We start from the raw sequence: 13,018 nt of genomic DNA on the forward strand, positions 1-13,018 counted from the left end.
AGGCCGCACAGTGGTATAAAACATTATCTGGATATTTAAATAAAAAACCAAGGACTGTACTTAGAGATATTTGGAGCATTGAGATTAAGCATCAAATTAATGCATCTCAATGGCCACGTATTTGGTCTTGGAGGATAAGATGTACAATGTCTGCGTCTATGAGGCAAACATGGTTTTTCCTGTTGCATAGAGCACTCTGGACCCCTGTTCGCTTACAAAAATTGGATTGCTCTAAGTCTAATAGATGTTGGCATTGTCATCTTGAGGCTGGAACTCTAGATCATTTATTATTTTATTGTCCTTTTATTAATAATTTTTGGAAATTGATCTGGGGTCAAATAAATTGTATGTTAGAGAATCCTGTGGCCCTATCATATGACACAGTTTTGTTTGGAATGTCTATGAGGGCCAAAAGTCAAATTTCATCGAATAATAACAAACTGTTAATGATTTTAACAGGAGTTGCCATCCAACATATAACACATAACTGGAAAGACTATAGAGGATTGAATTATTGTTTCTGGTGGAGTTCGGTTTGTCAGGTGTATGAAATGGAAAAAACATTGGCAATCAAGAGAGGTTATTATAAGAAATTTAAAGAGGTGTGGAGACCATTAATTGAGTATTATAATAAATAAATAATTATATTTATCCCCATTAAATATATGTAGGGGGGAGGAGGGATGGGTGGGTTATATGACATTATGAGAGGTAATATATGGAAAGGGAGGGAGGGGAGATAGTTTATGGCACAGTTCTTCAACCGCCGGTCCGCAGGAAATTTTTGCCGGTCCGCACAGGACCGGCAAGATTGACTCATTTGAACTTCCTGCCGGTCCGCGCAGGACCGGCAAGATCAGCATCGGAAGCGTGCGCTAGGCCGGAGAGATCTTGGGGAGCCTCCGACAGTGGCTTTCTCCCCTCTCTGCAGCTCTCCTTTACTTCCCAGCGCAGCGATTCACGAAGGCAGCCTCGGGGCTTTTGCTGAGTCGCGGCTACCTCTGATGATGCAACTTCCTCTTTCCTCAGAGGCGGCGCGACCCAACAAAGGACCCGAGGCTGCCTTCGTGAATCGCTGCGCTGGGAAGTAAGAAGAGCTGCTGGGAGGGGAGAAAACCACTATCAGTCTGGGAAGCTGCTGGGCAGGGGAAAAAAGGGACAGCTGCTACTGGAAAGGGAGAAGGAGAGATGCTTCTGGGAGGGGAGGAGGGAAAGGAATCTGGGAAGCTGCTGGGCCAGGAAAAAAAAGGACAGCTGCTACTGGAGAGGGAGAAGGAGAAGGAGAGATGCTTCTGGGAGGGGAGGAGGGAAAGGAATCTTGGAAGCTGCTGGGCCAGGAAAAAAAAGGACAGCTGCTACTGGAGAGGGAGAAGAAGGATAGATGCTTCTGGGAGGGGAGGAGGGAAAGGAATCTGGGAAGCTGCTGGGCAAGATAAAAAAAAGGGACAGCTGCTACTGGACAGGGAGAAGAAGAAGGAGAGATGCTTCTGGGAGGGGAGGAGGGAAAGGAATCTGGGAAGCTGCTGGGCAAGGAAAAAAAGGGACAGCTGCTACTGGATAGGGAGAAGAAGGAGAGATGCTTCTGGGAGGGGAGGAGGGAAAGGAATCTGGGAAGCTGCTGGGCTAGGAAAAAAAGGGACAGCTGCTACTGGAGAAGGAGACGGAGAGATGCTTCTGGGAGGGGAGGAGGGAAAGGAATCTGGGAAGCTGCTGGGCAAGGAAAAAAAGGTACAGCTGCTACTGGAGAGGGAGAAGGAGAGATGCTTCTGGGAGGGGAGGAGGGAAAGGAATCTGGGAAGCTGCTGGGCCAGGAAAAAAAAGGACAGCTGCTACTGGATAGGGAGAAGAAGGAGAGATGCTTCTGGGAGGGGAGGAGGGAAAGGAATCTGGGAAGCTGCTGGGCTAGGAAAAAAAGGGACAGCTGCTACTGGAGAGGGAGAAGGAGACGGAGAGATGCTTCTGGGAGGGGAGGAGGGAAAGGAATCTGGGAAGCTGCTGGGCAAGGAAAAAAAGGTACAGCTGCTACTGGAGAGGGAGAAGGAGAGATGCTTCTGGGAGGGGAGGAGGGAAAGGAATCTGGGAAGCTGCTGGGCAAGGAAAAAAAAGGGACAGCTGCTACTGGAGAGGGAGACGGAGAGATGCTGCTGGGAGGGGAGGAAGGGAAGAGAGTTACTGCTGGACAGGAGGAGGAGGGAAGGGAGAATGAAAAAAGGAAGGAAACAGCTGGCAGAGAGATTAGAGGAGGGGAAGGGGAGACACAGGCATGAGAAAGTAGAGAGATTGATGATAGGAAGGGGTCAGCAGAAAAATAAGCAGAGGGACAACGATGATAGATCTGGTGTAGGAGAGATAAAAATGAAGAGAGCAGTGAAGCTGGAATGAATCATGTAAATAGGAGAGAGGGGCACAAGCTGGATGGAAAGGGGAGAGGGACATAGAAAGAAGACAGATACCATATGGAAGGGGGAGAGGACAGATAGTGGATGGAAGGGGCAGATGCTGGATTGAAGAGACAGAGAGGGCATACGCTGGAAGGAAGAGAGTGAAAAAAAGATTGAAAGCAGAAACCAGAGACGACAAAAGGTAGAAAAAAATAATTTTATTTCTATTTTGTGATTAGAATATATCAGATTTGAAATATATATCCTGCTAGAGCTGGTGTTAGACATAACTGGGGACTGCAAAACCCAGGCAGTGCTTCTTTAGCTTTCAGCTGGCTTAGGGCGCTCTCTGACCAGGGGGCAGTTGCCCTAGTTGCACTCCCCTAAAACTATTCCTGTCATGTGTTACTTCAGTATTCTGTTAGCATGATATTTCTGTGTAGCATTCTGTAATAATTTGGCTTGTTCAGTTTTCTTGATAGAAGAGGGGATATATGTGAAGGGGAGGGGAGACAGGGGTTTTGTTGATCCTTGCTCTGAATTATTTGTATTTATAAAATGACAATTCTACAGAATATTGTTTCTTTTTATACTTTAATAAAATACATTCAATATAAAATCATAACTGAGGCTTGTGTGGATGGGATCAGATGATTTGTGGGGACCGAGCTCGCGGAGATGGGGCGGAAACGGGATTTTTAAATTTTAGTCCTAGTAGTTTGCCGGTCCACAAAATAATTATTTTTTTTCTGCCGGTCCACGGGTGTAAAAAGGTTGAAGAACACTGGTTTATGGTATAAAATGAATGTAGAGTTTCAAGTGAAGAATGTATAGTATGACTTGAATTATTGTACACTTGTTTGCATAATGTAAAAACGAATAAAGATATTAAAAAAAAAAAAAAATATGCAGGTGTATTCTGTGCATGTGCTGATCGCTACCACCAGCAACTCAAGTAAATTTAGCGAGTCTAAGTGAACATCTACAAACCTCATTTACATGTGGGGTCTTTTGAGAATGATTCGCCTTTTGAAATCGTTACAGTAGCAGCCCATCAGATTTTATTGTGAATCTTCCTCTGAATGTAGTGATTAGCACAAAGGGCAGAGGCACATAGTTTCTCTGTCAAGTGCACATGGAAAAAGATCAGCCCCTTTTTACCTTCAGTATTCATCCTTTCATATCTGCTTTAGAAATCTGTTCAATAAAAACCTATCTGAGTACAAAAGCAGAGCACCAGCTGCACATAAGTGAAATTCTGTATTGCTGCGTCCATTATTTATGAAGAGGTTATGGCATACAGTGTTTCAGCTCTTGAAATGTCTTTGAATCTACAGAATCAATAGAGCTGAAATGTCTATTTTGGAAAGTTCTCTTAGTAGGCAAACTTCAAACACTCATCTTATTCTTCATAATTGTAGTCCCTCATATGTAGCCTTTTTATCTAAAATGGTTTTAGCTTTTCTCATGTCAGTCCTATTGCCTTCCCAAGACCTTAAAAACAAAAAGAAACTGCAGAAAGTAATGTACAAGGTACAGGAACTTTTATTAAAAGTCAATAAAAAATTATATTTCAAATGATAGCTCTCATACACATGAAGATCGGACCCAACATGGTCTGTGTTTCGGAGAAACACTCCTTCAGGGGTCCAAGTTGTGCTGTGCTTCACTAATAGAGAACCATATAGGGTACAGCAATGTTGTATAAAATCCTTAAATGCGTAGATAGCTGCAACATGCTCATCCACTAAGGCTTCTATTACTTATTATTGTATGGACAATATATTTCATTAGAACATTTTGGAAGCAATTATTCAGTGCCTTTTTATTATTCTTTACTGAACAGAATGTTGGAAATATGTAAAGGGTCCATCCAGAATGTCCGAAGTGAGCAAAATAAGATTCTGAAAAGTGATTGGGATGGATGCTTTAAGGTACTATTCAGATTAGCCCCTAAATATATAACTGACCTTTTCTCTTTCGCAACCAACAGACTTAAGAGAAGCTCAAACTTGAATTTTGTTTCCCCACCGGTTAGAGGATGTAAATTTAAAAAACATCATCAACATCTTTTCGCACATCAGGCAGTGTTATGGGGTAAAGACCTGGAACAACTGCTTATGGCTACTACTTAAGGGGAATTTAGGAAACACCTAAAACATATCTGTTCCTGAAGTATTTAGGTAACTGACCTATACAATCTTAGTCCACAATATCTGATCTCTAGAGCTGTTTATCACTAGCTCTTAACTTTGTTAATTCTACTCAATCTCTAGCATCTTTTAATCATTGTAAATCGCATAGAACTTCACAGTCCTACGGTATATAAACTGTTGTTATTATTAACCAAATATGTCATTGGGGGAAGTGAAGAAAGACACACCATTTGAAAATGAATCAGATTGGACTGGAGTTTTTGAAAATAAGAGCACAAAGAAGCAAAGTTGCTTAAAACAGCCCTTAAATACTACTGAGAATGATCAAAGGTAACCTCTAATAATTGTACTTTCTCCTGTAATATAATTACTGGCCCTGAAAATGTAGACTGAATCAAAAATGGCATATTAAGCTGACTAAATCAGATTGCCTCAGATTTGGAGGGATTAAGTTTTATCTTATTCTTATGTCAACCCTATTCAGTCTGTCAGATTGTGCATATCAGTAGTCAGATCCTACTGATATGCAAAGTTGCAAGTCATCAGCACCCATGCACCATTTAATATTAAAGCACTATCAAATCCAACAAAGATCTGCTAAAACATTAAAAAGCATTGGAGGCATTCAATGCTGATGAGCAAGAGAAACAAATCTCTTTGACACTGGGAGATGAGGGAGTTTGATAAATTGAACAGTAGCAAATCACCTGGACTTGATGGTATACATCCCAGAGTACTGATAGAATTGAAAAATGAACTTGCAGAGCTATTGTTAGTGTTTTGTAATTTATCTTTAAAATCTAGCATGGTATCTGAAGACTGGAGGTTGTCCAACGTAATGCCGATTTTTAAAAAGGGTTCCAGCAGCTGGGAGGCGGTGGTGATTTTGCTTGGCAGTGGGAGAGTGTGGGCATCTCTTCTGCTGCAGGGGGGTGGGCAGTGGTTTTGTTTAGCAGTGGGAGAGAGTGGGCATCTCTCCTACTGCGGGGGGGGGGGGGAGATTTGTTGGTGGTGGGGGGCGGTTGTTGGTTGGCAGCAGGAGAGATTGAACATCTGTCCCGCTATTGTGTTTCTGTTTTTTTTCTTTTAGCGTTTTTTCTGCGCATGTGTCCATCACTATCATCAGCGATGGGCACATGCAAATTTAGCAAATCTTTGCTGCTGTCCGCTGACCTTATTTGCATGCGTGATTTTTTTGAGAATGACTTGCTTTTCTAAATTTGCTATTAAAACGGCAGCATTAGCAGACCATCGCTTTTTAACGCAGTTTTTTGAGAATCCTGGCCTAAGTCCTAGCTGCTAATACCAGCTGTGCTATGAACAGAGAATATATAGAGGCTTTAGTAGAGGGGGAACGATGACCAGTCTCTAGTCTTAAACTCCCCAGCTCTTAAGACTTCACTATCTCTGTTCAGTTGATGAGGTATAGGATCTAATTCCATGTTCTCCCGCCATACTTTGTTGGATAAAATGAATAAGACTAATAAAGTCCCACAGTTCCTGGTTGCTCTGCATAGTCCAAACCTAAACACTTCTGAATTTTCTGGACATGCGATAATAATACTGAAAAGAACTGAATTAGCACAAGTTTGAAACTTGTGAGCAGTAGCTGAAATATGTGAGTAGTAGCACCAACCATTTTCTTGTATTTTTTGTAGTAAGGAATTTGATCAACCAAGTACAATCTTGATTCATTCTTCGCAGTTGCATTATTTCATCTTGTGATTGTATAGACCAGTGTTTTTCAACCTTTTTACACCTATGGACCAGCAGAAATAAAAGAATTATTCTGTGGACCGGCATCGGTCTGTGGACCGGCGGTTGAAGAACACTGGGCTAAGTCATGGGCCAGACCCCGCCCATCTCTACCCAATCTCCACCCCAGACCTCGCCCCATAATAGTACTAATTGCACCTTGCACATCTCGTGCCTCATCTGGAAGCCTTCCCTCTGACGTTGCAACATCAGAGAGAAGGCTTCTGGTTCAGGCACAGGATGCTCGTAGGAGCCACTGCCTGTGGCTTTGTGCACTGAATCAGTTAGGAAGAGGGAGCTGGCTCAAAGATAACGCTGCATCGATCACACCGTGGACCGGCAGTTGAAGAACACTGTTTTGGGCCTGATGCACATGCTGGCTCTGTGGACCGGCAGGAAATTTCTGTGGACCGGTAGTTGAAGAACACTGGTATAGACTACAGCAAGAGGCGACTGCTTCCTTTTACTGTTAACTGTACTGAATAAAAGAATTAGTTGTAGTTTTGTCTCTGTGGAATTTTTACTTTGGCTTTCTTATGACTAATTGTCTCTGTAAGGTTAATTTGTAGTTGGAGAATTCTTCAATATTTCAGTCACAACTTCCCATTAAATCTCACAATTTTCCATAATTGTTCCTACACATGAACAACTACAATGTTTCTGTTTAATTTTGTAACATTTAATTTTTTTTTCCTGATGGTAACGTATTGTGTCATTTCTTCCTTTTATCAGTAACAAAACATAATGTATTTTTAATCTTAAATAGTTAAATACTTGTCATAATATACCAATGATTTTCTCTTCCTAAGGTACTATGTCCTCTTCTCCTCCCAAAATATATAGAGTTCTTTCAGAATAATAATTTTATTGTGATTAGCCATACAATTGAAATGCCTCTCTATAATAATCTATATACAGTATTCTAAAATTAAAATGTGTCAAGACTTTTCTGCCGTCATGAGCCCTGCCTAGATGAGTATAGGAAGTTTGAAGAAGAACCTAAATAAAACTTGGATTTACAAATTGCCCTAAGCTTCCCTTTAGTTTGTTGATGATTTGATTCATAACCATATGAAAGATACTCCAGTAAGAATGAAGATTCTCTGTTATTTTTGTAGGGTTTGCTAAATGTTTCTGATAGACATCTACCTGGAATTGAGGCAAGTGGCCCAGGCTATGTACCGTCACCTTACCCTCCAATCAGAAGTCCCTTGTTCCCAATGGATCCAAGAGGCTCTTTTTTGAGACGAGGCCCTCTTTTTCCTCCACCTCCACATCCTGGAATGTATGGACCACGAGAATATTTTCCCCCAAGGGATTTTGCAGGTGTACCTCATCCTCCACCAGCAAGTATGTAGCTTTTTGAGGCATTTAAAAAACATTTTTGAGCAGTAAAATGTATTCTTTTACTTCTTTAAACCAGATTTTTTTTATTATTAAAATTTGGTTTTGCATATTTTCTCATTAACATATATTTATACTGTGCACAAAGTTTAATATTGACTTTTTGGGTTTTATATGGGGGTTGATTGAAAAGTAATAAGCCTGCCTCTTTTTCTTTCCGAGAAGTAGACATGGCAATGCTGTGCTGGTTCTTGCGAAGTTCATACATCGACATTTCTGAACCTGCAGTTGGACTGGGTCACAGCAAGAGAAGAACTTCATCCATTTTGTCATGGCAGATGAGGAAGATACATGTCTATGAGAATATGCCAGAGGTGGGTTGCCATAACATTTCAAAAGTTTCATTACCACTCTTTCCAAGTTTAACACAAAATTCAATCATCCACCTCTGGCATATTCTCACAGACATATCTTCCTCATCTGCCATGACAAAACAGATGACGTTCTTCTCTTGCTGTGACCCAGTCCAACTGCAGGTTCAGAAATGTCGATGTATGAACTTCACAAGAACCAGCACAGCATTGGCATGTCTACTTCTCGGAAAGAAAAAGAGGCAGGCTTATTACTTTTCAATCAACCCCCATATGCTTGGATTTATATTTATCTCCATTTGCAATACATTCATTTTTGAAAATATTTCCTAAAATAACATAGCATATATTTATTTACATAAACATTTGGGGCTCCTTTTACGAAGTCGCGTCAGTGGCTTAATCGCACGCAACTTTTTAGCGCGCGCTAACCCCCGTGCTAGCCGAAAAACTACCACCTGCTCAAGAGGAGGTGGTAGCAGCTAGTGCGGCCGGCAAATTAGCACGAGCTATTACGCGCGTTAACGCGGCTTCGTAAAAGGAACCCTTATATTCTGCACAGTCCAGGAGGCCAATCCTTCTCAGCAGATACATAGATAATAGTGTTTAGGAACTAGTTAGCCTGTCCAGTTGTTATCTTCTCTGATTCTCTGCCATATACATTCCCATGCTATCCAGGCCATTATGGAAGATGCATTTTCAATATTATTCTCAACCATTATCACTCACCTCTTATAGAAACTAAAGCACAGTGAGCATAGGTATTTAAATTCTGGAAGCCTTATTTAGTTTTATAAAGATTTCCCCCCCCAAAAAAAAAAATTTTAAAAAATTCAGTTTTTTTTAAACTAGTCAGATACAACCGCTGACCAGTTAAATAGTGTTTTGGCACTTAACTGTAACTATTCAGTACATGATAGCCAGTTATCTCTGCTGAATATCAGTGGTCAGTGCCTAAAAGTGTAACCGGCTAAGTTTAGCAATTGGATGGCATAAATAGGCCTATCTTTGCCCGCTATTAACTGGCCAGTAGAGAATGACACGGTGACAAAATTCATCACCGTCCCCATCCCCGTGGATAACCGCGGGAAATAATCCTATGGAATTTTGTAGTGTCTATTTCAACCTCAGTCCTTCTACCCAGCATTCTTCAACCCAAAGCTTGAGGGTCAGTGGTTGTGGCCATTCATACTCTGATTCTTATGTGAGCCAAGGATAATGAAGCCATTGTGACATCACTGATGTGATTGGCTCTTAGGCACTGGTGGAATGAGGCATTATGACATCACAATATCTGCTCTGGATACGAGACTGTCATTCTGTAGTGTCTATTTCAAGCTCAGTCCTTCTACACCAGCATTCTTCAACCCAAAGCTTGAGGGTCAGTGGTTGTGGCCATTCATACTCTGATTCTTCCCTCTCTCCTTAAAGAATGACATGAAGATGGTTTCCCGCGGTTATCCGCGGGGACGGGAACGGTGATGAATTTTGTCACTGTGTCATTCTCTACTGGCCAGTGCTGAATATTCACCAGTCAAAAACACCCATTGGATATTTAATGCTCGTCATTGAATATCCGTTATCAGCACTGACCATGGCACTTATGCAGGCTGCCTCCCACTGGCCAAACGTTAGCCTCTTGGAGTCTAATAAGATTAAATCAGTATAGAACTGCAAAGACCGTCTTGAACTGAAAAGGTATGATGGGATATAAATAAAGCTATTATTATTATTATAAATGTAAATGCCTATATTTATTAAACTGTACATTAGGGAATATCACAGAAAAGGTCAATAAGCAGCAGCTGATGTCAAATAAGTTCCTGTTACTTTTAGTACAACTTTATAAAGCAAGTGGGTTGTCCACTGAAGTATTAGCACATTTACACCCCTCCTTTAATTAAACCGTGATAGCAGTTATTAGCTTAGAGAGCCTTGCTGAATGCTCTGCGCTGCTCCCAATGCTCATAGAGCTCCCTGCGCTAATAACCGCTATTATGGTTTAATAAAAGGGAGGGGGGTTAATTCCTTCACAAGCCAGAGATTCAGGCATATACTATTGTCTGGCAAAAAATAACAAAAATTTCAACTGCTTGTAAAAATTCTTTCATGACAACTGAACAGAAGTCAAAAATTAAAAGTGGAAAGAAAATGCTGCTTCTGAATGTCACTTGATGCTTTTGTATGGGAAATAGTGTTCCAGTTTAAGAGCTTATTAGTCTAAAGTGCTTACAACCTTTACAAAAATCCAGGTTTTTCATAGTCTTCTCCATAAATGAAAACATACGAATGAACAAAGCTTGTGTTTATTTTTCATTTGTCACAAATGATCACATTATTGACAGGTTAGGATTAAGAAGTCAAATATTTGTTTTTTTGGTTCATGTTTAGCTGCAGCTGACCTTTATCCTGGTTTCCTTCTGATTCAGTACCTGCTTCAGGCATGCATGAACCAACTGGTTCAATTTCATTTATAAAAATATTTAAATTAAAAGGCACATGCAGAGTGGGGCAGTGCAAGATAATTGGTCCTAATCTGATACAATTCATGTTAGCCAAATGTATCAAAAAGCAGACATTAAACAACAAATAAGATTCTAAATACAGTACTTAAGAAACATGAAATGGTTATTTTATTTGTACTTTCCAACTTTTAAAAGTTTACATCTCTCCAGATATTGCTTCTTTGTGTGTCTGGAGTAAAGGTTTACATCTCATTTGTTTATATTATAGCCAAACTCTTATTCTGAATTGGTAGTCTAATTTTTTGCGAGTCTTTCTGCTTCAGGAAAAAGGTTTATTCCTAGTTTTTATTACAAGCTTGGATTTGGGTTGACTTCTAATTAGAACTACAGTGATACCTTGGATTACGAGCATAATCCGTTCCAGGAGCATGCTCATAATCCAAAATGCTCGTTTATCAAAGCGAGTTTCCCCATAGGAAATAATGGAAACTCACTTTGATGCATTCCCCCCCCCCCCCCCGAGAACCAGCATTGCTCCCCTCGAAGACCCCTCCTACGATACGGCCCCCCCCCCCCCCTGTGATCCGGCACCCCCCTGACGCGACTGGGCATCCCCCCGCCACGATCTGGAACCCCCCCCCCGACACGATTGGGCACCCCCCGCCACGATCTGGCATCACCCCGACGCGATTGGGCACCCCCTGCCACGATCCGGCACCCCCCCCCCCCGCCGCTTCTTACCCTCATCGGGGCACCCCAAAGATCGGCCTCCTCATCTGCTGGGCCTTGAGCATCTGCGCATGTTCAAGGCCTGCGAGTTCACATTCAGAACATGCAGATGCTCAAGGCCCAGCAGACAAGGAGGCCAATCTTCGGGGTGCCCCGAATGGTAAGAAGTGGCGGGGGGGGGTGCCGGATCGCGGGGAGGAGGGTGCCGGATTGTGAGGGGGGCGCTCGTAAATCGAGCCATGCTTGGTTTCCGAGGCACCGATTTTGCAAATGTTTTGCTCGTCTTGCAAAACACTCGCAAACCGAGGTACCACTGTACCTGTACTTGACTAGGTTACTGTTTCCTTTCTTAACTGGCATTTATTTGCTATTCATTGAAGAAACAGAATCTGGTTGCTTGTAGATATGATTTTCTAATTTACAAAAAATGCCATTGCAAGTATTTAGTCTCACTGCAAAGTTATTATATTAAGTATGTAACAGACTAAAACAATTTCTGTATTTTTACATCTTGTGAAATAGTGCGAAATCCATTTCCACCATGGCCTTTGCCTAATTTTCTACCACAAAGAGCTGGATTTTTCCCACCACAGGCCCCACCTGAAAACAGAAATGAGCCACCTTCTGAACTCACTCATCATTCTTCCAGTACCCCCTCTGCAGTAAATGCAGAAATGCAGCAAGAACCTTGACAGCTTCTTCATCCTGGCTTTGAACTTTTTTTAAAAATTCTTCAGTTTAAGTAACTAGTGTTACTTAATTGCATATTTGCTCAAATTGTAGCTTACAATAGTAGAAGTCTCAGGATAGTGTTGTGTACATAAGGATGATTAAAACTGTGAATATTGTGAATAAATGATTTCCACTGTAAAATACTGTCATGCAATATTTTAAATTAAGAAATATGTTTTTAATTGATTAAAAAGTAAAAAGAATAATTTTTAAAAGTTTAGACTCCTTGCTGAGACCGCTTAAGTGCATGTCAAAAGCTGTATGTACTACAATAATAAACATGTGTTTGGACAAATGGTGAATAGAATTTCAAAGATATTTATTTTTGAACTCATAAACTAAAAATATTTGAAAGCCTGTGTTATAGGCTTTATAAATGTTGCTTTTCAAAGCTCTCCTTCTGTACTTCTCCCCTTGAAGCCTGCTAGTTTGAACTTCAGTCAGCTTGCTCCATTTTCATACTCAATCCTATTGTTTGTATAGAAATTTTCTGAAAGCTTTCATATACTTTTAGATGAGCAAAGTTTTTTTTTTATACACAGCATTCGTGTTTTATCCTATTTGTATACTCCACAATATCTAGAAAGAAGTTGCCACTCTTCCCCAATGCCAGGCTGTTTGATACTCTCTCTTGCAGTCTTCTCACAACTTTTATTACTCTATTCTCCTTGTCAAATGAATTGATTATATGGTACATCATCTTATTAATAGTAAATATCTCTGTAGAGTTATTATATGTATCTGTATGATGCTGCATACACTTAAGTCTTCTCCATAATCCTTACAATCTAGTTGACATCTGAAATACATTCTGGAATGCGCTTCCAGAGGGTGTGATACGGTATTGGAGTTCAAGAAGGGATTGGACAACTTTCTGAAGGAAAAGGGTTACGGACAGGTCTGGACCTGATGGGCCGCCGCATGAGCGGACTGCTGGGCATGATGGACCTCTGGTCTGACCCAGCAGAGGCACTGCTTATGTTCTTATGCAGCAATTAGACAGCAGATTTCTTCTGCTCAGTTGGGATCTGGTACCATGAATCGCCCAGGATTTTTTTCCCCACTGTAGTTGATCTCTCTTCATA

General features: G+C 41.1%; 1 protein-coding gene across 2 annotated transcripts in view; it reads left to right on the forward strand.

The window, feature by feature from the left end:
- The window catches only part of MIA2 (MIA SH3 domain ER export factor 2), a 194,700-nt gene extending 182,465 nt beyond the window's left edge, over positions 1–12,235 (forward strand). For both annotated transcript variants that reach the window (XM_033952217.1, XM_033952218.1), the window contains 2 exons: positions 7,411–7,642; positions 11,724–12,235. In XM_033952217.1, coding sequence (XP_033808108.1) covers positions 7,411–7,642; positions 11,724–11,893 — 402 coding nt within the window. In that variant the 3' untranslated portion in view covers positions 11,894–12,235. The remainder of the gene's footprint in view (positions 1–7,410; positions 7,643–11,723) is intronic.
- Positions 12,236–13,018: the final 783 nt, after the last annotated feature.

This window comes from Geotrypetes seraphini, chromosome 7, assembly GCF_902459505.1.
Source record: "Geotrypetes seraphini chromosome 7, aGeoSer1.1, whole genome shotgun sequence".
Classification (NCBI taxonomy): domain Eukaryota; kingdom Metazoa; phylum Chordata; class Amphibia; order Gymnophiona; family Dermophiidae; genus Geotrypetes; species Geotrypetes seraphini.